Source organism: Myotis daubentonii, chromosome 8 (genome assembly GCF_963259705.1).
Source record: "Myotis daubentonii chromosome 8, mMyoDau2.1, whole genome shotgun sequence".
Classification (NCBI taxonomy): Eukaryota; Metazoa; Chordata; class Mammalia; order Chiroptera; family Vespertilionidae; genus Myotis; species Myotis daubentonii.
The window spans coordinates 3,775,813-3,800,086 of record NC_081847.1 but is presented as its reverse complement, the minus strand read 5'-3'; the positions used below and the strand labels follow the sequence as shown (position 1 = coordinate 3,800,086).

General features: G+C 55.3%; 2 protein-coding genes across 7 annotated transcripts; one reads left to right on the top strand and one right to left on the bottom strand.

Moving 5' to 3' along the window:
• Positions 1 to 765: 765 nt before the first annotated feature.
• Positions 766 to 7,091, bottom strand: PSMA7 (proteasome 20S subunit alpha 7). The gene is made up of 7 exons (XM_059705148.1): positions 6,874 to 7,091; positions 4,466 to 4,592; positions 3,345 to 3,469; positions 2,612 to 2,734; positions 2,097 to 2,216; positions 1,349 to 1,411; positions 766 to 983 (listed from the first exon to the last, which is right to left on the bottom strand). Exons 1-7 carry the CDS (start codon positions 6,967 to 6,969, stop codon positions 891 to 893), a joined length of 747 nt encoding a protein of 248 aa, XP_059561131.1. The 5' UTR covers positions 6,970 to 7,091; the 3' UTR covers positions 766 to 890.
• A 69-nt stretch (positions 7,092 to 7,160) lies between these two features.
• Positions 7,161 to 24,215, top strand: SS18L1 (SS18L1 subunit of BAF chromatin remodeling complex). Of its 6 annotated transcripts, XM_059705137.1 has the most exons (12): positions 7,199 to 7,509; positions 12,963 to 13,157; positions 13,605 to 13,681; positions 14,412 to 14,496; positions 14,743 to 14,887; positions 15,320 to 15,517; positions 16,304 to 16,465; positions 16,873 to 16,977; positions 17,763 to 17,855; positions 18,628 to 18,747; positions 20,613 to 20,767; positions 21,287 to 24,215. In XM_059705137.1, the coding sequence occupies exons 3-12, from the start codon at positions 13,605 to 13,607 to the stop codon at positions 21,311 to 21,313; spliced, it is 1,167 nt and encodes a 388-aa protein (XP_059561120.1). In that variant the 5' UTR covers positions 7,199 to 7,509; positions 12,963 to 13,157; the 3' UTR covers positions 21,314 to 24,215. The 6 variants fall into 6 exon arrangements, with proteins under 6 accessions (XP_059561118.1, XP_059561120.1, XP_059561117.1 ...); XM_059705135.1 differs by lacking the exon at positions 12,963 to 13,157 and having other exon boundaries at positions 7,161 to 7,509; positions 20,613 to 20,740; XM_059705134.1 differs by lacking the exon at positions 12,963 to 13,157.
• The last annotated feature ends 59 nt before the right edge of the window (positions 24,216 to 24,274 follow it).

The window sequence follows — 24,274 nt, the reverse complement described above, 5'->3', positions numbered from 1 at the left end:
ACACCAAAGGGCTGTGGGTTTGATTCCTGGTCAGGGCGTATGCAGGAGACAACCGATCCATGTTTCTGTACGCCCCGCCTTCCTCTCAAAATCAGTAAACATCCTCAGTGAGGATAAAAAGATTAGAAAGCGAGAGGGTGGGTAACAGTAAGCACCAGAAGTCTTGGAGAAAACATGAGAAATGTTGACCTGACCTAGTAAATCCATAAACATAAGGCTAGTTCTGAACACAACTGCTGCTCAGCAAATTTTAGGGTAAGCACTTAAACTGAGTGCTGTTTGTGCTCCTGTCCTTGACCTGATGTTAAATGGGAGCTTGAACAAAGGTCAAAGGAACAATCAACTTATTTGTAATAAGAAAAGGAGGGTTAGAAGTGCCAGGTGCCCCTGCCTACAACAGTCTCGCACTGCAACCCTAACACCCCTGGCACTGCGTGCGGGACGACCCCCACTCAGTCTGTGGCTGTTGTCTGGGAGCCTGGCAACGAAGACTAAGGAGGAAAGCTCACACTCAGGAAAGCTTTTAGAGACTGACCCCGGGGGTCGACTCCATTTCTGCAAGAGCTACTGTAATTCCAGTTGGTTAGTTACGCCAAGGTCGCAGGATGCCGGTCAGGGCACATACAAGAATCAAACAATGAACGCATAAATAAGTGGAACAAATTAATGTTTCTCTTTCTCCCTTCCACTCTAAAGTCAATTAAAAAAAAAAAAAAAAAAAGCTACCATAAATCCACCCCAAAGACCCATGGGCTGTGAAAAGGCGAGGTTAAAAACATGGAAGTTTATTGTAGGACACAGACAATGGCATGTCCGTGCCCGCACATCCATTGGTTCTCACATCACCCATGATTTGCATTTAAAAATTGCTCCCAGCAAGATTTGATTGATCATGATGCTTTCTTTTGTTTCTTCTTTTCATTTTCTTCTTTCTCTTTTTCAATTTCAGCCACATATTTCTCGATTTCTTCAGGATTTAAAATCTACCAAAGAGAGTGTTTCTGGTTAGCCCCTCAGCCTAAGAGGTGCCCCAGTGCAGTAAGGCCCCCACAGGGAGGGGGCTCCTGGACGCCCTACAGCTGCTTCTGCGGGTCGACAAGGCCATGTGGCCTGTGTGGGGATCAGTGAAAAGCAGAAGCCAACCTGCACAGCTGCTGACTGCTTGTCCGCGTGCCAGGAGCACACACGATCACCATCTGTGACCATGCAGTCAGCCCTGGCATGCTTGCGTCCCACCCGTTTGTGGGGAGCCTTGCCTGGTGCTAAAGCCACAGCATCGTGAACCAGCACTGCCCTGCCCGTCCCCAGGAGCACTCCACTGTGAAAACAGCAAGAGACATGCGTTTACCTTGAGGGGCTGGTCCCGCCTCATGACAGCCAGTTCGATGTTTTTGCCTCCTGACTGAACCACCTTGGGAGGAGCCGGAGAGAAGAGCATTAGACAGCCACGCCCACCTCAGGACCAAATAGGTTATTTAGAGCAGCGGTCGCCAACTGGTGGTCCGTGGACCACTATGGTCCATGAGGGCCGAAAGGTTGGTGACCGCTGGTTTAAGGAAACCTTTGGAGCAGCGGTTGCCAACTGGTGCAGACCACTGTGGTCCGTGAGGTCTGAAAGATTGGCGACCGCTGCTTTAGAGGATGACCTGTGCACCCAAACCCAGCACTGCCACTCTAGGGGACAGGCCGGGCACACTGCAGTCCCAGCACCCACAGCTTCTACGCTGCCTCCTGCCAGTCAGACCTTGGCTGGGTCTCTGGTCCCTGCTCCTGACACCAAGCCCCTGCTCTCTGGACCCCAGCCTAGCCTCCAACTAGCCTCTCTCTGCCTCTGGCTTCACTCTCCAGCATCTGTAAGGTCTCGACAAAGCCCAAGACCCCAAAACTCCCAGCAGTCTTCCTAATTTCTGCTCTCCCAGCAGCTGGAGCCCAGGAAGGCTGAGTGTGGTTGTGAGCTGTGCCCTGACTGTGCCAGTCGTATGCAGGAGCAGGCGGAGCAGAGCAAACCCTTGTGGCCTGCCACCCAGCCCACCCAGGGAACACTATCATGGCATGGGTGTCCTCACTGGCTTGCCTAGATGCAAAGGCAAACTTACTTCCAGGAGGGCCTTGATCACTAGCTTGATGGTCAGATCGTCTGTCTCGATGGCTTCGTCAGTGTAATTCTTCTCCAGAAACTCACGCACTGACTTGGCGCCCCGGCCTATGGCGTTGGCCTGAGAGCGGAGTGTTATATGTCACAGGACAATCCAGACCCAAACCAACAACTTGGCCACTGTCTGGGCCAGCCAGCCGCCACCCTACTCGTCCCGTGTCCTGTGCTTGAGAGCAGCCTGGGCACCCGGCCCTGCCCCGAGCCCTCCATTGGCTGAGGGCTATTTGGGGCTGTGCTGATTCTCACCAATAGTAGATACCATTTCATTACTGAAAGACTCGTGGCCATTTCACTTTAAGCCATGAGTCCTTATAGCTCACTGCCTTCCTCCCAAACAGTGCTGTTCAACAGGCTGTGTGCACACACGCACCTGAGGGAGGCACAGACCCCCAGTGGCCTCCCAAGCCCCTTTACTGTGGCAACACAGCCTGTAAACCCTCTCTCCCAGGGACTCACCTTCCAGGCGTGGTATGTGCCGGACGGGTCAGTCTGGTAGAGTCTGGGGGTGCCATCAAAGTCGAAACCCACAATAAGGGCTGAGATGCCAAATGGCCTGCGCCCATTGCTCTGCGTGTAGCGCTGACAGGAAACGGAACACGTCACTGTGCCATCTCAGCACCACAAGCCCGCCCACGCCCACGAGAAGTCTCCACTGCACTTAGTGAGGGATGAGGATAGCCCCAGGTCCCCTCCTCAGGTTACATCAAAGGATGAGCAAGAATTGCAATCGGAGGCTCCCTCTCTTCTTTTCTGCATTCTCACCCAGTCAGCCAGGCTGTGCCCAGGGCCACCCCATGGAGCACAGCTGAGGCCATGCGGAGGGTGGGACAGCAGACACACATTCTGGCTGCACAGCTGGTTTGAAAGGTGACCAGCAGTTCACCTTAGGGCAGGGGTGGCTTCCAGCCCCTCCCAACTCCTTAGTGACCATCACTCAGAATGGCAAGATAAAACTATCCCTTCCCTCCAGAAATAGGCGTGTGGACTGCCCCATGCCCATCAACAAGAACGATGCCACCAACGTGGGCAAGTGACAGCAAACACATGCACAAGCAGGGCTGGGCACCGAACGAGTGCAGGCCTCGAATTTCCCGCAGGGACGTGTGCCAGCACCAACACCACAGCAGGACACCCTCAGGACCAAGCAGTGACCACACGTGTCCAGAGCCGAGCCGCAGGTGGGGCCTACCTGTTTCAGGCTGGCGATGTAGCGGGTGATATACTCCACGGTGACCGGGTCCTCCACCGTCAGCCGGTGGCTCTGGCACTCCACTCGTGCCCTGTTGATGACTATCCTCGCATCAGCGGTAAGGCCTACAGGACAGCAGAGAGCATCACCACATGGCCACGATCAGAGACCCAGATCACATGAGCAGACAGCAAGGGTTCAAAACCAGTCCTCTAAAGCAGCGGTCGCCAACCAGTGGTCCGAAAGGTTGGCAACCGCTGCTCTAAAGCCCAGCACGGGGTCCATTGGCAGCACTGACCCCAGCTGGGTGGACCGCTCAGCCTCTGGGCTCATGAAGAGCTATGTGTGCCAGGCACCGTGAAATCAGGCAAGTCACCCTCGTTTAGCACAGGAGAACTGGTATGTTCCCCAAATGCACCCACCAAGGGAGGAGAGTGCTGAGAACACAGCTCCTGCTGGCCCCACTGCACAGGCGCAGTAGCTGTAGAAAGCCTGACCTCTCTCTAGCCCAGCCGTGGGCAAACTACGGCCCGCGGGCCGAATCCGGCCCGCTGGAAATGAATAAAACTAAAAAAAAAAATACCGTACCCTTTTATGTAATGATGTTTACTTTGAATTTATATTAGTTCACACAAACACTCCATCCATGCTTTTGTTCCGGCCCTCCGGTCCAGTTTAAGAACCCATTGTGGCCCTCGAGTCAAAAAGTTTGCCTACCCCTGCTCTAGACAGTAACTATAATCAGGGACAGGCCGATGACAATGGATGTGACAGCAAAGCCCCATGTCCTGGGGTAGCCATTCCTGCAGCCTCTGCTCCAGCCACCAGGGGCAGGGAACCTCCTCACCAAGAAACCATGGCCAACCCTTTAAAGGCCCCAATCCATTGCTTTAACCCTTTTTGATCCAACGTGGATGCTGACTAGACAGACCAGGCGCTAGGAGCAGGTCCAACATCGAGGCTGAGGTCGACACTGCAAACCGGTTCAACATTCAATCCCGTCAATTAATTTGGACCAGACTGTTTGAATTCCAAAAATAAAATTGGACCGCAAAGGGTTAAAGGACGTGGGTTTACCCAGTTCACACATCTTCCAAAGCTCTGCTTGGCCCCAGGCTCACCTGCGAACGCCATGCAGACGTTGTCATCCAGGGCACAGATCTTCCGCACTGTCCTCTCATCCTGCAGTTTGGCCACCGACTTCTTTTCCACACCAAGAACAACAATGTCTTTTCCTCGAACGCCAACCTTCAAGAAAAACCAACACAGCACTAAGAAAGTGACCTGAGGGTGTGCAGCAGGCACGGAGCTCTGAGCAGGTGTTCAGGGTCCCAGGCCACCGCTGTGGGCGCCACACTGGCCAACCATGGCTACTTATCTGTGGCAGAGCTCCCCCAGCTGTCGTGACTGTGCCCAGTCCTGTAGCTTCAATGACACCACCACTAACAAGGACTGCGGTGTCATCAGTGTGCATGTGTGTCACTCAACCCACTGAATCAGTCATATGAAAGGCCTTGCAGCCCAAGACCCTGGGTCCAAGCCAGGTGTCCTGAAAGTCGTGGTTCTGTGCTTGTGGCCTATACCACTGCCCACCCTTTGAATGTGTGCAGGACCCTGTACCAACTATTCCTGGGAGGTTAGCATCGTTTATGGCTGACACTGACCAGGGGAGGATGCCTTAAGATTACTGCGTGTTAACCCCCCACCCCACCTCTGACCTCAGCAATGCAGGTGGAGACAAACGGGGTCAGTCCCTCAGAGAAGCAACACCCACACTTCGTTCAGAGCAGGGCTCCTCAGCCTGGGCGCTAACTCTTTGAGGTGGGGGCTGCCTGTGCACTGTAAGGTGTTTACCTCTAGTTGCCAGAGGCACCCTCTATAGCAGGGGTCCTCAAACTTTTTAAACAGGGGGCTAGTTCATTGTTCCTCAGACCGCTGGAGGGCCGGACTATAGTTTAAAAAGAAACTATGAACAAATTCCTATGCACACTGCACATATCTTATTTTGAAGTAAAAAAACAAAACGGGAACAAGTACAATATTTGTATTTGCATGTGGCCCGCGGGCCGTAGTGTGAGGACCCCTGCTCTATAGTCTTGGACAATGAACAATGTCTGCAGAGGCTACCAAATGCCTCTGGGTGCAAAATGACGTGGTGAAGTACTGGCCTGCGGTGTCAGATTTCAAGGTGCTGTCTCCCCTACTGTCTCAGGGATCTTCAGAGCTCCCCAGGACAGGCAGGCAGGCCCAGAGGTGCTAGGTGGTTAAGCAAAGCCAGCCCCATCAGATGGGGGCAGGGGAGAGGGCCAGCACTCTCGTTCCAGTGCTCTTTAAGCTGAGTTAGGCCACAAGATGGATTCTGATCTTAATTTCAAAAAGTGTTCAAGAAATTGAAACATCAAAATTCACAGAACCGTGCGCTTTCTTTGGTCTGCTGGCTCAAATCTCTGAAATCCCAGGTAATAAAAGAAAAACTGACCATAAGCAAACTGACAACGACGTCATGAATTTCAAAATGAGAGGTCCGGCTCAGGACAGTGGGTCAGCGCACTGCCCACCCCGGAGAACCAGGGGAGAACCTCCAGCTCAGTGGGAGCCACTCAGCTCACACCAAGAACCTCCACTGTTTCCTGGAAGCCCACCTGCACCGAGGACTGGGCTCTCCCTGGTGGGGCAAGTCCCCTAACTGGGGCCTATTGGATGCACTTAAGTCACCTGCTTACTTAACACTCACAGAGCCAGTGAGCAGCCAGCGTGCCCGGCCGGGCCCTGGTCACATGCAGGGGCCTCAGTACAGCCCACACCCGGCCATACGGGCACTAGCGGGCGGGGGCGGGGCGGCGGGTTGCAAGATGGCCGTCTCCTCCTAGGCCTGCTCTGCACTACCGAGAGGCAAGAGGAAGGCGGCACTTGAAGCTCATCAATCGGACCCTATTTGCTAGTTTGCAAAGTACCTGCCGATCACCAGCTAACACCCCCTCAACGGCCCTTGTTGAAAACCGTGTTCGGAGGACAGTCCCATCAGACTGTCCTGTCCTGCCGCTCCCCGCCCGGGCACCACAGTGCACAACGTGCCCTTTCCATTTCCTTCCGGGACACCGACGCCCGGCTCCTGTGTCCCACTAACGCCAGGGCGCTACTTCCCAAAGGCCAATCGGACAGAAAAGAGGAGACTGTCAGCGCGGCCACGGCCTGCGCTCAGTGGCAGGACGCACCCGGGCCTCCCGCGGGCCGTGGGAGCGCCTCCGGGCCTCATTCGGACGCGCCCTCCAGAGCCCCCTGCTGTCCATTGCCGGGAGTCCCGTTCGATTCGTGCACCCCCCGCCCCGGCAGAGAGACCAGTCCGGGCCTCGCGGATTCCTAGGTGCACCCACATCCGGGGGCCCCCCCGATCCCCCGGCCGAGCCCCTGCCGGCTCACCGCACCTCCCGCGCCCCCGCGCCACGGGCCGCCCCGATTCCAGCAGCACCCCCGGGACCGCCTGCTTCCGGCCGCCCAGCCCGGCCCGGGCGCAGAGTTCGCCGCTCACCGCGGTCGAGCCCTTCTTCACGGCCTCCTGCGCGTACTCCACTTGGAAGAGGTGGCCGTCGGGCGAGAAGACGGTGATGGCGCGGTCGTAGCTCATGCTGGCGAGCGGCGCGGCGGGGCCAGGAAAAGCGCACACTCACCGCCGCGCGGCCCACGACTCAGCGCTCCGCTCGGCCGTGCCGCGCCCGCCCGGCACCTCCCACTGCGTCTGGCGGCGTCGGGGAGCGTCGGCGGCGTCGGGCGGACGTGCGCGCGCCGGGGCGGGGCCGGGCCGAACCACCGGCGGCTGGGGGCGGGGGACGGCGCGGCGCCGGCGGGCCGGGCGCGGGGCTGGGAGTCGGTGCCCGGGAGGCGACGCGAGGGGCTGGGCCTCGGGGACCGGCGGTGCGGGAGGGGGCGCGGCGGTGGGCCCGCAGACATCGCAGCGGCAGCGGCGGGGCGGACGAACCCACGACGGGCTCCCCCGCGCCCCCACCCCCCAGCGACTGCAGAGAATGAACACCTTGGGCTGCCGAGCGCAGCGGGGGAAGAAACCCCGATGATCTTGTGTTGAGCTCGAGCCGAGACCATGTCGGTGGCCTTCGCGTCCGCCCGGCCGAGAGGCAAAGGGGAGGTCACGCAGCAAACTATCCAGAAGGTAGGCGGGGTCCCGCGGGCCGAGGGCGGTGCGGAGTGCGGGCGTGCGCGCGCGGGGCCGGGACGCGGGCAGCCAGCGGGCGCGGGGCGCGAACAAAGCCGGGGCGCAGCCGATGCCGTCACCCTGCCGGGCCCCACGAGTGCCCCGCCACCAGCCTGCGCCAAGGTGGGCGGGGGCTGCTGGTAGGGGTGCTGGACGGCGGGGCCGCGCGACCTCGGGATGGTGTCCGAAGGGCCGTGTCCGCGGGCCAGCCGGGCGCAGTGCGGACCCGCCGCCTCCGGGCACCCTGCGCCGCGGACAGGGGCGTAGGGCGGCAGGGCCGGCGCCCTCGAAATGGTGTTGGCGGGTTGGGGTCGTGGGCTAAGCCAGGAATCTCCGGGCCACACCAAGCGCGGAGGGGTTTCCGTCTGACTGGCTAAGGCTGTGGCGCAACCCCGCGGGCGGCCCCTGGCCCCAGGGCCCCGCTTGGCGAGTGGAGGGGGCCCAACAGCTGGCCACACTCACCCCTCAATCAGGTGGTGGCACTCCGAAGCACAAAGGGGCACGTCCCGAGTTTGCGATGCCATTCCCCTTCAAGCTCATCCGCGGCCCTTTGAGGAGTGCTGGACCCCTCGGGGTGGACCTGCTGGCCAAGCTTTGCTGCCCTTAGGCGCGTGTCAGAGTGTGTCTCAGCCTGACGCCGGGGCCAGCATCCTTACCTAACAGCAACTCTACAGATTCGCTTTGTGATCTTCTAGAGATAACGTTTACATGGAGTTGGGGGCACCTGTAACAAAACCCTTACATTTTGAAGTTCAGATTTAGTATTTTCTGCTGTTTCTCCAACGTTTTCGGTAGCTTTGCTTATTTCTTTCTAAGCTTGGACTTCATGGGGTGAACAGCAGTATTCCTTGGTTCCCTGGAGCCTTTCTTTCCCTGAGGGCATTCACCCCAGTGCCCTGCTCCTCTTCTTGATGAAGCCAGGATCTGGGAACCTTGTCTGTGTAGGAACCCCTCTGCTTGGCTCAGTAAACATCTCAGTAAACTCTAACCAGGAAAAGCTAGTTGAAAAGCAGCAGAAATACAGACTTAAAAGTCTGGCATTTTTGTTTACTACGCACTTATGTGGTGCTTACTGATACCAGGCACTGCTCTAAGGCTTTGCAGATATTAACTCATTTAATTCCTTGTGGTGGTTACTATCGTTCTCATTTTATAGATATGGAAACTGAGGCAGAGGGAAGCTAGGTGCCTGATGGTTAGTGATGGATCCAGGAGTTGAACCCAGACAGTGGCTCCAGGATTTGCCCCGGCCATAACACCTGATGTGGGAACACTTGGTGCAGCGGCAAGTGCTTGCTCAGAGACAGCAGCAATCACTAGGGCCTCTGGGCACTCTGGCTCTTGGACCTTAAGTGTGATGTGCAGAGACTGTTCCTGAAACCAACTTTCGCCTTCAACATTCATCCAGTTATTTGCACTTTGCACTCTCTTCTTAGTGAAGCTCCCCAAATTTTCCAGGCAAAAGCACTGCTCCCGAACATCAGATCAGAAAGAAGGAAACTGTTGCTCATTGGAAATGGGTCTTCAGTTTAAGTTGTCACCTGATTTGACCTGATTGAGCCAGCCATCTGTATACTCACCGTGGTGTTTTGACAGTGAATTTATGTACCCAGGGGTCTTTTACTTGCAGTTTGAGAAGGCCATGAGAGGTGTGTGACCCACACTCACATGAGCTGTGTCCACAGCGTGTGCTCATGCTCAGAGCATTGAGAAAAGCCAGGGTTTTTCAGAAGCTGCTTGGTAGTGAGGGAGCAGGAAGTATACAGCTTGTCCTTAGAGCATATTTGCATAGGATTCTGCCAGGCAAACTCCTACTCAACCTTCAAGGCCCCACTCAAATGTCCCCTCCCTCATGCTCCTTTGGCAGTCATGTGCTGAATTTTGACACATTGTTTGGGCTTCCACATTTGCATGTCACTGAATTATTTGCAAAGTCCCAACCTGTCAGTGCCCAGTACATACTAGAGCATCCATGACACTGGGTATGTCAGTGGAAGTGTTTGGGATAGGTAGATGTATTTGTTTCTTTTGGCTGCCATAATAGGTTACCACAGACAGGGTGGTTTAAAACAGGAAGCATTTTCTCGGTTCTGGAGGCTAGAAGTCAGGGTTGGTTCCTGTTTGGGGCTCTGGGGGAGGATCGGTCCCATGCTTTCCTCTGAGCTTCTGGTGGTTCCTGGCAGTCCCCATGCTCCGTGGTGTGGACGCATCACCCCATCTCTGTCTTTGTCTCATGTGGCCCCTCCTTGGAGGGGCCCCTGGGCACAAGGCCTTGGCTGGCATGCAGATGCCTCCTTGCTCCTTGGCACAGGTAGTTGCTTAATAAATTTAAATATCACCCAGCCGCTGTAGGTCAGTGGTTGAGCATTGACCTGTGAACCAGGAGGTCAGGGTTCGATTCCCGGTCACCGCACATGCCCAGGTTGTGGCTCTATCCCCAGTGTGGGGCGTGCAGGAGGCAGCCGATCGATGATTGTCTCTCATCATTGATGTTTCTATCTCTCACTCCCTCTCTCCCCTCTCTGAAATCAATCAATCAATCAATTTAAGTTTCATTGTTACTGTTTGTATTGGTTTTCTCTGCAGTCTTGTCCTTCTGTGCCAGCACCTTGTGCAGGGCAGACAGTTCCATGGGAACAGGACGGAGCTGATAGGCAGGTGGGCATCTGGGTGTTTGCCATGTGGGTCGGGAATAGGAAAGTGAGACCAGCGAGGGCAGGTGCCATGCCCAAGGTCTGAGAGCCGGGAAGACGTCAAAACCAGGCCAGTTCTGCTCCGTTGTCCGTGTCGGGGGTGGGGGTGGGGGTGGGGGTGGGGAGCGGGCTCTCTGGGCTCTGTTAGATGTGAAGCTTGTTGCCTTCCAGAACGTGGGCTGATTCGGTAAGGAAGGTACATTGGCTATTTTCAAAAACTAGAGCTGTCCCCGTGGCTGCAAAGGCTTGGGGACTCCCAGCCTTCCTTCGCTTGGCTAACTGATCATTTTAGGCAGTTGTCACTGAAAGTGCTTTCTCCCCAGGGGTGGGAGGGGCACTGTCCCCTCACTCCTGTCCTTGGGCCCGCCCTGGGAGGGCAGGGATGGACCCCCTAGCTGGGTAGTGGCCCAGCGAGAGCCAGGGTTTCCCTCCTCACTTGTTTCCAGGGTAGATTCTGTGCTGATCAATATCAAGCCTGCACGTGAAGAGTCGTGGTGCTGCGGTTGTTAAAAGTCCAGAGTAATCCGCCTCTTGCTGTCTTTCCACTTCCCAGCAACACCCTCTTGCCCTTCTCATCGCTAAACCAAGTGGCGCTTTTTAGATGTTTTTAGTTCTAGGCTCTGTCTTCGCTGGCTCCAGCTGCTATAGACCGGGCACTTAAACAGCAGGCGTTTCTTTCTCAGTTGCCGTGGCTGGAAGTCCAAGGTTGCGGTGCCTAAGGTTTGATTCTTGGTGGTGCCTTCTCCCACTGTCCTCACGTGGTGCACAGAGCTCAGGAGGCTATGCTGTGCTGCCCTCTATCCTGTCTTCCCTCCCAGGCCCTCATTTCCCTGGAGACACCTTCCCCCTCCCCCGAGCCCTCCCTTCCCATTTCCTGCCAGGTGAGCAGTGGGGAAGGTCCAGGGATCTCAGCCTCCTCAGCCTGCTGCTCCCCAGTGTGGGCTCCCTGGGTGGCGCAGTGTCACTTGCAGCACCTGGGGTCTGCTGATCCAGTTATCACTAGTCCATTTGCTTCTAGAATCCTGCTGATGGCCCAGCTGTCTCAGCCCTGTCCCCTTCGTCCCTGTGAGTGTCTGCCTTTTCTATCCCTAACTCACTGCGGTGCGCCGAGGGGTTGCGGTGCAGCAATCACCCACTTGGCCCTTTCACCAACATGTTCTGGACTTTTTTCCTGAGTGTTTATTTATTTGTTTGTTTTATTTTTGTTAATCCTCACCCGAGGATATTTTTCCATTGATTTTTTTTCTTTCTTTCTTTTTTATTTTAAAGAGAGAGAGGGAAAGACAGAGAGAAACATCGATGTGAAAGAAGCACATCGATTGGTTGCCTCCTGCATGCACCCCATCCAGGGCCCGGGCCAGGGAGGAGCCTGCTGGGCCCCTTTGGTCGGCCGGCTGAAGCTCTATCCACTAAGCCAAACGGGCTAGGGCTTCCTGAGTGTTTTTAACTTAGCTGAGACAATATTCTGTGTCCTACTTCTTTCTTTATCTCTCTCTCTCTCTCTCTCTCTCTCTCTCTCTCTCTCTCTCTCTCTCTGTCTCTTAGTATTTTGCAACATTTTCTCATGCTGACAAATTTTGTAACATTTTCTCATGCCTTTAAAGACTACAAAAATTGTTTATAATGCTGCTTAACATCTTACAGGTTCTTCCATAACTGCAGGCCTCTCAGCATCGCCCATTTAGCTCCCCCCACACCCGAAGCGAACATGGGTGCAGAAAATGTCTCAGTACTTAACGCACTGTGTGTCCTTGGGAGAGAATTCTTGCCTGGAGGCGTGGAGCCTTCCAGGGAAAGGAGGCTCTGTTCCAGCTGTTTCCTTTTGTTAACTGATCTGGAGAAAAGAGTCATAATGTGTGAATGACCAGAATGCCTTTTCCTGTTGTTTGAGCACCTTCACCTGTCCCCAGGTGAGCGTGGCAGGCAGCTCTGGGCTCACAGCGCCCCCTGGTGGCTCCCCGTGTTGGCTGGCTGCTGGGTCAATGTGAGAATTGATGTACTTGGAGTACCACCTCCACAGTGGGGACATAGTGGGAAAGCCAGGGGAGGAGGAAGTTGTAATGTGAATAAAAATCAGCCTGGCTGGCGTGGCTCAGTGGTTAAGCATCAACCTATGAATCAGGAGGCCACGGTTTTATTCCCAGTCAGGGCACATGCCCAGGTTGCATGTCCAGTGAGGGGCGCGCATGAGGCAGTCAACCAGTGATTCTCATCATTGATGTTTCTCTCTCTCCCTCTCCTTTCCTTTCTGAAATCAATAAAAAAAAATATTTTTACAAAAATTAAAGCAAGAGGAACCCGCCCTGAGGACTTGGAGGCTGAGGGGCAGAGAGGGCAGCGGCCCCGTCTGTCTCCAGGGGCGGTGGGCCCACGGCTCCACAGGAGTAGGACCCACTATCAGACCAGTGGGTGGCATGTTGCCCAGTGAGGGCGTGGCGCTGGGGCCCTGTGCTGGGCGCGCCCTCTGCCCCTCGCTGCAGGGCCTTACCGCTCAGGGGCAGCAGAGCTGAGCCTGTCCGGAGGAGCCACTGGGACCAGAGGACTGGGCACAACCTGGTGGAAACGAAAGGCTTTTCCTTTGGCGCTAGTCTCTGGACAAAAGCCTTTCTGTTGGAAGCGGCTTGCTGTGGGCTGTTATGCTGCTCCCTCCCAAGCGGGGAGGTTCCTGCATGGACGGCCGTGAATGAGCCGTGTGCTTCTCCATCTCTTCACATCCAGGCAGAGAATGGTGCCCCTGGGTCCGCCCGCTGGCCGTCCTGTGTGCTCACCGGACATGGCAACTGCCAGTACCTGCCACACAGCCCTCTCCTCCTACCCTCCCATTAGGCCATCCTCCCTCTCCGGCTCCTTCCATCACCTCCTCCTGGTTCTCCCAGCTGCTGTCCCCAGTGGCGTCCTGAAGAGGTGGCTCTTGTAGGTCTTGTGATGCTCTGTGGGGATACGAGCTGCCTCCCCTGGGAGGGACGGCTGTGTGGCTGGCATGTGTGGGCTTCACACCCTCCAGACAGATCTTAGGGTCCCCAGTCCCTGGTGTAGATTTTTAACACACCCTAGCTGGACAGATACACCGTGCTCTGGGGCCCAAGATGGGGGGCGTCCTGGGGACTGGAATCCCATCTGCAGGTGACGAGAGAACTTGGGACCTGCCCCTGGGGCGGTGGGGGCTGTGTGCTTAGCATGGGGCTCTGGAAAGGGCTCAGCCCTGCTGGCTGAGGTTATACACATGTGTGGCAATGTGTACACAGAATGCTGACAGCAGGTATTGTCACATCTAGTCAGCGACTGAGCCCTCACCCCCTAACCTCCAGCAGGCACTGTAGATGCACCCACGTCCTGCGCTCACGTCTGCTTCTCCCTCAGATGCTGGATGAGAACCACCACCTGATACAGTGCATCCTGGACCATCAGAGCAAGGGCAAGACGGCCGAGTGTGCCCAGTGAGTGACCCCTCCCCCAGCTCAGCTATCAGGTGGTACAGGCTCTGCCCAGCGCTGGAAAGGCCTCCATTGGGGGTGTTGAGTGGCCTGGGTGCATTGGGCTGTGGAGGTCACCTAAGCCACTGAGCATCACCCCTTGAGGGTGACCGCATTGTCCCCCAGGTTGCTCCCAGAGAGGTGTGGGACGTTTGAAGGGAAATGGAAGTGTGGGAGGAGAGAGGGCCGCTGGGGAGGCCCCGGCCGGACACTGCTGGCACCTCTGTGAGCAGTTGGAGGACACACCAGGGGAAAGTGGGCTCCATCCAGGTAAGACCTCCAGGGCCGGACACAGAGTAGGTGCACAGGCTGGGCATCAGAGCTACCTGGAGGGAGACGTGTGTGAGTGGCCGTCACACCCCTGGGCATTCCTCCCAGCACCTCCTCGGGCTTAGAGGATCGCATTAGCCAGGGGCATCTGCGAGGGCTTGTCCGCATCCACTCTCTGAAGAAGCCGGGTGGCACGTCCCCCTTGGCCACCACCTTGAGGTTTTTGCAGCATTTTGTCGTTGGACGGGCACCCACTCCCCACCTGGCCCATCTGGGACTGCAGAGCGCTCTGCTGCTTGCCCTGTCCCCAGGTGTCCTGTGCAGTCTGTGTCCCCGGGCGGCATGCAGGGCAGCTGTCCTGGGTGAACTTTGCTTTGAGTTGGCCTGTGGGCTCCCCTGCTTACCACATGCCCCTCGCATGCAGGTACCAGCAGATCTTGCACCGGAACCTGGTCTACCTGGCCACGATCGCGGACTCCAACCAGAACATGCAGTCCCTGCTGCCCGCCGTGAGTGCCAGGGGGACGGGGGCGGCTCCCATCCTGCCCGGCACAGTCAGGCACTGCCTCAGACCGCCAACGAGGGAGCAGAGGTCTGAGGTCTTACCTGGCATAGCCAAGGTCACCACAGGGAGTGAGAAGGGGCAGGCCCTCCCATTATAAGAGAAGGCAGCTGGACAAGTCCCTGCAGTGGCTGTTGGCTGGTGGTCATTATTGGAACTGACCTGCCTCCCCATAACCTCCTGTTGCCCACAGCCGCCCACCCAGAACATGAACCTGGGCCCCGGAGCGCTGTCCCAGAGCGGCGCCAGCCAGGGCCTGCACTCCCAGGGCAGCCTCAGTGATGCCATCAGCACTGGCCTGCCCCCCGCCTCCCTCATGCAGGGCCAGATCGGCAATGGTGAGCACCCTGGTTTGGGGTTTGGGTTTGTGGTTGGTTCTTGCAACAGTGTCACCAATGCAGGCTCCCAGGTAGCCACACAGGACAGCGCTAAGGAGACCCCTCTCTCCAGAGTTCCTGGCTGCGGGCCCACTGCAGTGCCAGGTGAAGGGGCCCGGGTGACACGCAGAGAATGACACCTCGTTCCGGTTCTCCTGCTGTGATTTGCACCTGAGGGTAGGGCCACTTCGACTCACAGTGTAGATTCCGTGGGTTCCCTGACGAGAATGGAAGTGCTCCTGTCTGCAGCAGAACTGGTGCTGGCCACTGGGACCTATTAGTGACGGCACAGCGCGTCTACCCGAGGGACCGGGGTGTCGGGCAGAGAGCCTGGCCTGCCGTCACAGGTGGCTTTAGATGGGTTGAAGGCGTCCTCACCGTCTCTCCTGGCAGGTCCAAACCACGTGACCCTGCAGCAGACAGCACAGAGCACGCTGCCCACAACCTCCATGAGCATGTCCGGCAGCGGCCACGGCTCAGGGCCCGGCTACAGCCACTCAGGACCCTCCTCGCAGAGCGTGCCCCTGCAGGGCCAAGGTGCCATCAGCAACTACGTGTCCCGGGCCAACATCAACATGCAGTCCAACCCAGGTAACACCCTGCCCGGCCCAGCCCACGTGCACACCTGGCCCTGGGTCCCTCCAAAGTGTGCAGGTCACACACAGGCTGCCCTGCTGGGCACGGGCTAGTGCTAAGGAGGAGAGGGGTCCCGAGGGCTGCCCCCTGGAGCTCCCCAGGGCCAGGGGTTGGTGAATACAAGTCAGGCAGTGCCCGGCTTTAGGGGGCCGAGTCTGCTCCCACAGCACCCGGGAAGGCTCTACAGAGGGTGCCTGGGTTCTGCTGAGAGGACAGGACTCGGGTCACTTGGGTCGGGGGAAGGCATAGTGGGGCAGAGAACCAATATAGATTGGTTGCCTCCCACATGCACCCCGACCAGGGCCCTGGCCGGGGAGGAGCCAGCAACCGAAGTTCGTGCCCTCGACCAGAATCGATCCCAGGACCCTTCAGTCTGCAGGCCAACTCTATATTCACTGGGCCACACTAGCTAGAGCTCTTTTCACTCTTGACATGGCTCACATCGTTGTGTTGGGTGTTGCTGAGTGAGAGCTCTGAGCAGGGTGACATGAGCAGGGCAGGTGGCAGGGTGTCCAGATGGCCTGGGAGCCTGTGGCGTCTTCTGAATGTCACCATGGTGAGAGCTGGTGCTGAGGTTCGCTGGTAGGAAGTATGACAGGGAAGGGAGGAGACCATCTCTAGGGGAAGCCCAGGGATACAGGGAAAGCTTGCCTGGGAGAAGGGCACCTTTGGGCCTGAGCCAGGGGGTGAGGTGCCGCCTGGGAACTTCTCGGGGTTATTCGGGTCTGTCGTGTCGCCCAGTGTCCATGATGCATCAGCAGGCTGCCTCGTCCCACTACAACTCGGCGCAGGGCGGGAGCCAGCACTACCAGGGCCAGCCCATCGCCATGATGGGCCAGAGCGGGCAGGGGAGCAGCATGATGGGGCAGCGGCCCATGGCGCCTTACCGGCCCTCCCAGCAAGGTACCGCCATGCGCCTGCAGTCCGTGTGCTCCCTTCCAGGGCTGGGAGGACAGGGTGTGTGTGAGTGTGTGTGTGTGTGTGTGTGTGAGAGAGAGAGAGAGACCACGCGTTTTTTGGTATTGCACAAGGAGGACGCTGCGGGTTGGAGCCTAGTGGGGCCACGAAACATTGAAGTTTGAAAGCCAGTGTCTTCACAGGGGGTGGACGAGGCTGGAGTGCTCAGGTGGCTGTGTGGCTGCAATGGGGGTGGGCAGCTATGTCTAAGCGACAGGTGTAGAGGGCTCGGTGCGGGGCAGTGCCGCGGTATCCCTGGGGGTGGTGTGGTGGGGCATCTCGATTTGTGTCCCGTCGAGGAGGTGTTCATGGGGCTGAGGCCCCAAGTTCACCCACAACCCACCCGCCTGCAGGCTCGTCCCAGCAGTACCTGGGCCAGGAGGAGTACTATGGGGGTGAGCAGTACGGCCACGGCCAGGCGGCCTCGGAGCCGCTCAGCCAGCAGTACTACGCTGACGGTGAGCCCCCGAAACCTCTCGCCACACCCACCCTCACGCCCGCCCACACAGCATCCCAGTCCCTGTGCCTGAGTGACTGGCACCTGCCGCGGCCACTCGCCTCCTTGGGCTGCTCATCTCTCTTCCCCAGAGGCAGTGAAGCCAGGCCCAGCTGTGGGACACTGAGCAGGTAGCTGTGGCTACTTTAGGGGAGGGACGCAGCGGCCTGTGAAACGCCTCCAGGAAGGTGACGGTCTGATGACACTCGGCTCCCAGCTGATCAGTCGTATTCCCGCCGAGGATTTTCCCTCCATTGTCCCCTCTCAGTCACCTTTAATAGTCGCAGGTTTGGCAGGTGGCATTATGGTGGTCGGAGGGGATGGCTGGGGAGGACTCCCAGACAGCAAGCCAGCAGGATCGGGTCGGGGTAGCGGAGACAAGCACGGGGCTAGCCAGGCCTGCCACATAGCGTGAAGGTCTCTGCGGGGCACCGCACCCCAGATGGGATTCCCTCAGTGCCGACGGTGGATGGCAGCCATGCAGCAGCGTTGGCAGCCAACGGCCATGATGCCTGCCGCGTGTCAAGATTGAATGTAGTCAGTACTCGGGGCACTGAGGGCCGTGTGGCCATCTGCGTTCTACTTACAGGGACCAATGGTGGGCTCCTTCATGGGCTCCATCTGTGAGGAACTGATCGTGCCCGGCTCTGGCCACTGCCCGACCCCATGGCACTGCCCGCCTGACTCAGGCTGCCCCACCCTGTCTGGTGGTTAGGTCCCTGACTGCCAGCCATCGTCTGCTTGCAGGGCACAGCGATTATGCCTATCAGCAGTCATCCTACTCGGAGCAGAGCTATGACCGGTCCTTCGAGGAGTCCACGCAGCACTACTATGAGGGCGGTAAGCACAGTGCCACGCACGAGGGTGGTGTGCCCCCACTGAGGTGCTGGTTCGCAGGCTTAGAGCAGGGCCAGAGCTCTGTGGGGCCGTGTCGACTTCTGGGAGTGGGAGGGCAGGCGGGGCCTGGGTCCCGCACGCCTAGTGCGGTCGTGAAGCAGGAGGGCTGGCCACAGGGGGCAGGGTCCAGACTGCTCTGTGAAGGCTGTGTGTGCAGAGCGGCCCCCAAATGCCGACTTTGCCAAGAGACCAAAGGAGGAGGCAGACGAGGCCAGCTTGTGGGTTAGTGGGTTTCGCAGGGTTCCACGTGCAGGAACAGGTCCTGGGTGGCGGCAGGGTGTTCAGATCTCCGCACGCTTCACCCCAGACCACCCACTCTTATCCTCCTAGAGATGGACCACAGGTCAGGAAAGCAGTGTGGAGGGTCAGGGAACCAGGAAGCCAGGCTCCGGAGGCCCTGGCACCAGGGTGATCCAAGAGGGAGACGGCTAGGGAATCTGCAGGCCGAGCTGTAGCGCCTGCCCATCCCTGCTGCCTTCAAGCCACCAAGTGACGCTCCAGGCGTGGATTTGGGGGCAAATACTCGCAGTTGGTTCTCGGGTGGGTGCCAGCTGCCCTCACTCCCGAGAGAGGAGAAGCAGTCAACTCCCAGGATGGCGTGGCCTCAGTGTCAAGTGCCAGCTTCCTACTCTGGAAGTCAGAAGTGGGGAAAGTGAGGCTCCTAGACAGCACCTGACAAACAGCAGACATCACCTGCATCTCCTCCACTCTGCAGGGAACTCGCAGTACAGCCAGCAGCAGGCGGGGTACCAGCAGGGCACAGCCCAGCAGCAGGCGGGGTACCAGCAGCAGTACCCCAACCAGCAGAGCTACCCGGGCCAGCAGCCAGGCTACGGTAAGAGGGCACTGCCCGTGCAGCGCACAGCAGCTCTGCCCGGCACGCGCCTCCTGCACTTTGACGGGGTGGTTTAGGGTGTGTTGTGGGAAAGCTGCGAGGAGAGGAGAGTCCTGTTGTCATGCGACTGTCACACTAAGAGGCCAATGTCGGTCCATCACTGCGGTCCAAACCCACAGGGGATTCAGACCTCACTAGTTTTCCCTGAATGTCCTTTTCTGCCCGGGACCCTCTGGGCTCCAACAGTCGCTGACTTTCTCTTTGTTTTTTGGGGTTTTTTTTAAATCCTCACCCGTGGATATGTTTTTTTGATTTTAGAGAGAAGAAGGGAGAGAGAGAGAGAAACATTGATATGAGAGAGAAACATCAATTGATGGCCTCCTATACTCGCCCTGACCGGTAATCGAACGCAAAACCTAGGTGTGTGCCCTGACCGAACCCACGCCCGCAACCTGTCCTTGGTGTGCGGGACAATGCCCCAGCCAGCTGGGCCCAGCAGGCTCTCCTCTTGGGATGAGACCGGGCTGTGGGCTTTGGAAAGACCACAGAGGTGAGGTGCCCTTGTCACCTGTCGGCGTGACGCCTCCGATGCTGGTCTCGGTCATGGGTCAGGGGCATCTGTCCAGGTCCAGCTGCTCCCTCCCCTTCTGTAATATTTGGGAGGGAGTCCCCGCATGCAGTCCACACTCTAGGGGGTCTACATGGATTGTTTAGAATCCTGTCGGGAAGGTCTATCTCCTCCTCCACTGAGTCATTAATCACCATTTATACAAAGACGACTTCGTGGTCAGCCCCTAGGGGCACTTCATTTTTAGTTAATACAGAAATGTCACAAAAATCAGTCACATGGACAAAATGCAAAAAAGTGAATTTGTAAATATAAAGAATTCTACGTAGCACATTTTCAGGCTACAGTGAAGTAACACTAAAACTATGTAACAAGGCCTGGCTGGAATGGCTCAGTTGTTTGAGCAGTGATCCAGGAACCAAGAGGTCACTGGTTCGATTCCCTGTCAGGGCACATGCTCAATCCCCAGTGCAGGAGGCAGCCGATCGATGATTCTCATCATTGATGTTTCTATCTCTCTCCCTCTCACTTCCTCTCTAAAATTAATTTTTTAAAAATAGTATTCACACACACACACACATATAGCAAGAATGGAACTAAATAATAAATAACAATGTAGAATGTTAAAAATTCTCTTAAGTTACACCCGGGGGACAGGGAAGAAATGCTATACAAAAATTATAGAATATTTTATAATGAAAATATAAAGAATTTCATAATATATGAAATGCTGCCATGTAAACGCCTGAATTCATAAGAAAGAGAGTGAGAGAAATATAGCAAACTAAATCTCTAAATTCCTTTAAAGGGAAAGCAACCCCCCCCCCCCCCCAAATATAGAAATAGAAAAGCCAGATAAAAATCAGCAAAACAGAAAGAAGTCATTGTTTGTATGAGTGGCGTGGATGTTAGTCTCACACGTTGGGCTGTCATTCAGGGCTGTTTATTTTGTTGTTCGCATCGTCCCGCGTTGGCTGCTGTGCCCTGTCCTTTGTGTTCTGAGCGCGTGCTTATGTCTGGGACCACGATGCTGTCCGCCCCCAGCCTTTCTGCATTCTCCCCGGAGCTTAGTTTCCACTGCCTTTTGCATGTGTTCACTGGTTGCTGTGAACTCACATGGGCCACAGTGACCACCATGACGTGAAGCTGTTGGGGCAGCGGGCGGGGTACCGGACAGCAGCTCGGCCTGCTGAGCGCGCTCACTACGCAGACTTGCCCAGGAGACCTGGGTCTGCTGTCTGGAGCTTTCCAGGGGACCGGGCGTGGTGGGGTGGCCTCACGGCTGCTGTGTTCCCAGGGCCGGCCCAGGGAGCCCCCTCACAGTATTCCAGCTACCAGCAAGGACAAGGCCAACAGTACGGGAGCTACAGGACGTCACAGACCGGCCCGTCCGCGCAGCAGCAGCGGCCGTACGGCTACGAGCAGGCAAGCTTTCTGGATGTTTCCCCACACGTAGGTCTGCGTGTCTGTCAAAACATAACAGGTTCTTCTGTGGTCACGAATAGTGAGGTGAACCAGCCGTCTTCCAGGGTGTTATTCTCTGACCCTGTAAGGTTTTAAAAATTACCTGGATGTGCAGCTCACCCTGGTCAGACAGCTGGTTTTGTGCATCGTCACCTCACTTGGAGCCTGGCATTCTCTCCTGCCGCAGAGGCTCACGTGTGCTCTCCCCTCTGCATGCCAGGGTCACGGCAACCAGACACTGATGGCCACACTTTTAGAGCTTGGGCCTCCACAGAGCTGGATGCTGCTTGGGGGCCAGGATGGAGCCGGGCAGAGAGTGCTAGGAGGAGGGCCTAGGGGGCCAAGGGCTGGCTCAGACACCAGAGGGGCCCTCTCTCCTGGGAAAGCCAGTGACTGCCCTGTCCGCTTGTCTGCCTGTCACACCTCCTTCCTGTCTCATCCTGCACATTAGCCGGGTGGGGCCGTCTACTGGTGTCTGGGTATAATCTCTGCCCTGGTCTCTTGCAGGGCCAGTATGGAAATTACCAGCAGTAAGGGACAGCGTTCTTGGTGGAGCCTTGTAGTGGTGTGTCCGCCGGCGTGGACCGACCTGTGGCGGTTCCCCCTCGCCCCACACGTGTCGCATGTGAAGTGTGCACATTTCATGCTGGGTATGACGCCGAGTGTGCCGGAGGCTTGGGACTGCGCGCTGATGGTGTGACGTACCTGGTGCTGTGTATAGTATCATGTCCACATGGTGAATGGAGACGTCGATGTTTCTAGCTAGCTTTAGGGTCCTCTTGCCATCAGAGTATTCTGTGCCCAGCGGTGGGAATCTACAAGATGCCATAGTCAGTGTATCGTATAAACGGACCTTAGGTCCAGCTCTCCTCACGCAGGGTAAGGTGGGTTGTAAACCTGTCTCACTGGTGACCCCGCAGCTGGACCTGTTCACGCAGCCCTGGGTGCAGCCTCTTCCCGGGCCTCAGTGGCGCGGGGCTTTGTCTGTGTTTTGGGTCTGTTTCTGTTAAAGGCTACATATGTTTCATGTGGAGAGGCTGAGAACTGCCCAGGACGTCCCGGATCTCATTACCTGCGTCTCTCGCTGATTCCATCTATCCAAAAAGTTACATGCTCTCCTTTTAAAAAGTAAAGGAGATCAATGACTGTTGCAGATATGAGTCCACGAAGGCAGCCACCTTTAGCCCAACCCCAGGAGGCAGCGCCAATGCGCAGAGAGGAGGTGCTCTGACCAGGCGTGGGCTCCGGCCCATGTTTACCTGATGGTCATTTTTGGGGTTTGAATAGTAAATGTGCCCCATTCTAAATTTATAGCTTAAAATAGTGACACCAAACTTTCCACACAGTTGGCAAGTTGTTCGTTTTATGTTATTTATTCCACGACCTGCTTGTTCGGATCTCCAAGCAAGCGTTGCTTTTCTTTTAGGGCCGTGGTTCTCCACCTTCCGGCCCTTTAAATACAGCTCCTCATGTTGTGACCCAACCATAACATTATTTCGTTGCTACTTCATAACTGTAATGTTGCTACTGTGATGAATCATAATGTAAATATCTGATATGCAGGATGGTCTTAGGCGACCCCTGTGAAAGCGTCGTTCGACCGCCAAAGGGGTCACGACCCACAGGTTGAGAACCGCTGTTTTAGGGACATCTAAAATTTACAACTAAATTTTAAAAAGACTGAGGGTATTGTGGTGTTCCTAGTGAAAAGGAAAGTTTTTACTTAGAGAAATGTGAATAATTTTTACATTCCCAGGATGTTAAATCCTATTTAAATTCTGGGCAAACACTATAGACAGCTCACTTGGAAAAGTCTGGTCAGAGGAAAAATCCTACATTTCACTAAGTAATACTGACATGTTATCAATATTTACTTGGGTAATATCTACTTTTACTGTGAATCCTTTAAAAACATCTTTGGATGAATGCTGACATTTGCAAGAACAACCAAGAAAATACAAAAAATATCCAATTCTTGATACATCAGATATACTAAGATAGAAGCGTTTATTTTATAGGTATACTGGTATTGGCTTTAAAAAACCCTAAACACTGGTAAGGGCTTAAAAATATATATCTATAGTCAATGACTGAGATGAGAGCTCTTATTTGCTAAATGACAGACATTAGCAATGTCATCTCCCTTGATTTGTTTTGTTCTTTCCTGACAGTTGTCATAGATCTAATTTGTAGACTCAATCAGGAACTAAAATTTCCCATTGAAAATGTTAAACATTTTAGATAACCGTGAAACTAGGTTATTTTTATTTCTTGCCATCCTGGGAATATTCCTTTTGTGTGTGTAGGGTTGGCTTTTTTTAATGAACACTTTTTTTTTTTAAAGAAAAGGACACTTGAAAGTTATCCTGAAACTTCAATCTGAAATGTCTTACATTAAGAATTTCTTGAATGTTGTGTATATATTTTAAGAAGCACTTTGTGAAATAGTTTGTACATTTATTTCCTTATTTATACATGATTTTTGGTGTTAATATATTTAAGGAGTAATAACAGAATGTTTATTTAATGCAGGGGTGGGGAACGTCTGGCCCGAGGGCTGTATAAAGTCCGAGAAATCATTCGGCCTGGCCCTGCCAAGGCAATTAGGGGCGAGTTAATTAAATGTTTGACCAAATATAGCAGGCTAATTTTTAAGTTGATAATTTTGCATGGCCTGTGGATGATGTTATAAATACCCAAATGGCCATTGGCAGGAAAACGGTTCCCAAACGATTTAATGTGTTGTCCGTGTTTATGTGACATTGTAGGGAAAAAGTGATGCCAGCAATTCGTTGTCGTTAGCTGTGTAATACTTTCTCTTCTGTGATATGAATGTCTGCAAAAGCTTAGGCTAAGATGAACCGTTTGTGCAGTGTGATGGGTGGCGCTGTTTTTATGACCACTTCTACAGGTCAGTGAGATGCAGCCGAAGACTTGGAAATGGGTGCTCATCCTGCCTCCTGTTGTCCCTGACACCCAGCAGTCTCAAACTTGGAAAGTGATCACAATTTTCAGAAGTGCCAACAAATTGATGTTGGTGTGCAAAAGCTCAGCGCCCACTGGGGTTTGTTCTGGAACCACAGGTGTGGAAAGTACTTAGAACTCGTGCGGAGGATCAGGGAATCACGGCAGGGTGTGCATGGTCGCCAGGACCTCCGGGGAAGCCTAAGGGGCCTGAGTTTGCCAGCATATACTAGTATGTATTTGAATATTGGGCACCCACTCAGAATTGCACAAATGGAAGACCATTTTCATTTACATTTAAACATTTTTAGCCATTACTTCATTTCTAATTGAACAGGTCAAACTCATCTGTGAGCACAGGACTTTTATTTTGGAGATCATCTTCATTGTGTTTTTTTTCCAGCCGGTGGAGTTTGGCGTATAAATTGTTTATGCTTTTGATGTAATTAATAAACTGGCTCTTCAAAAGTCACTCTAAAAAGTGAGTGTTCGTGACGTTAATGGGATGCTCCATGACTTGTACCCGTACCC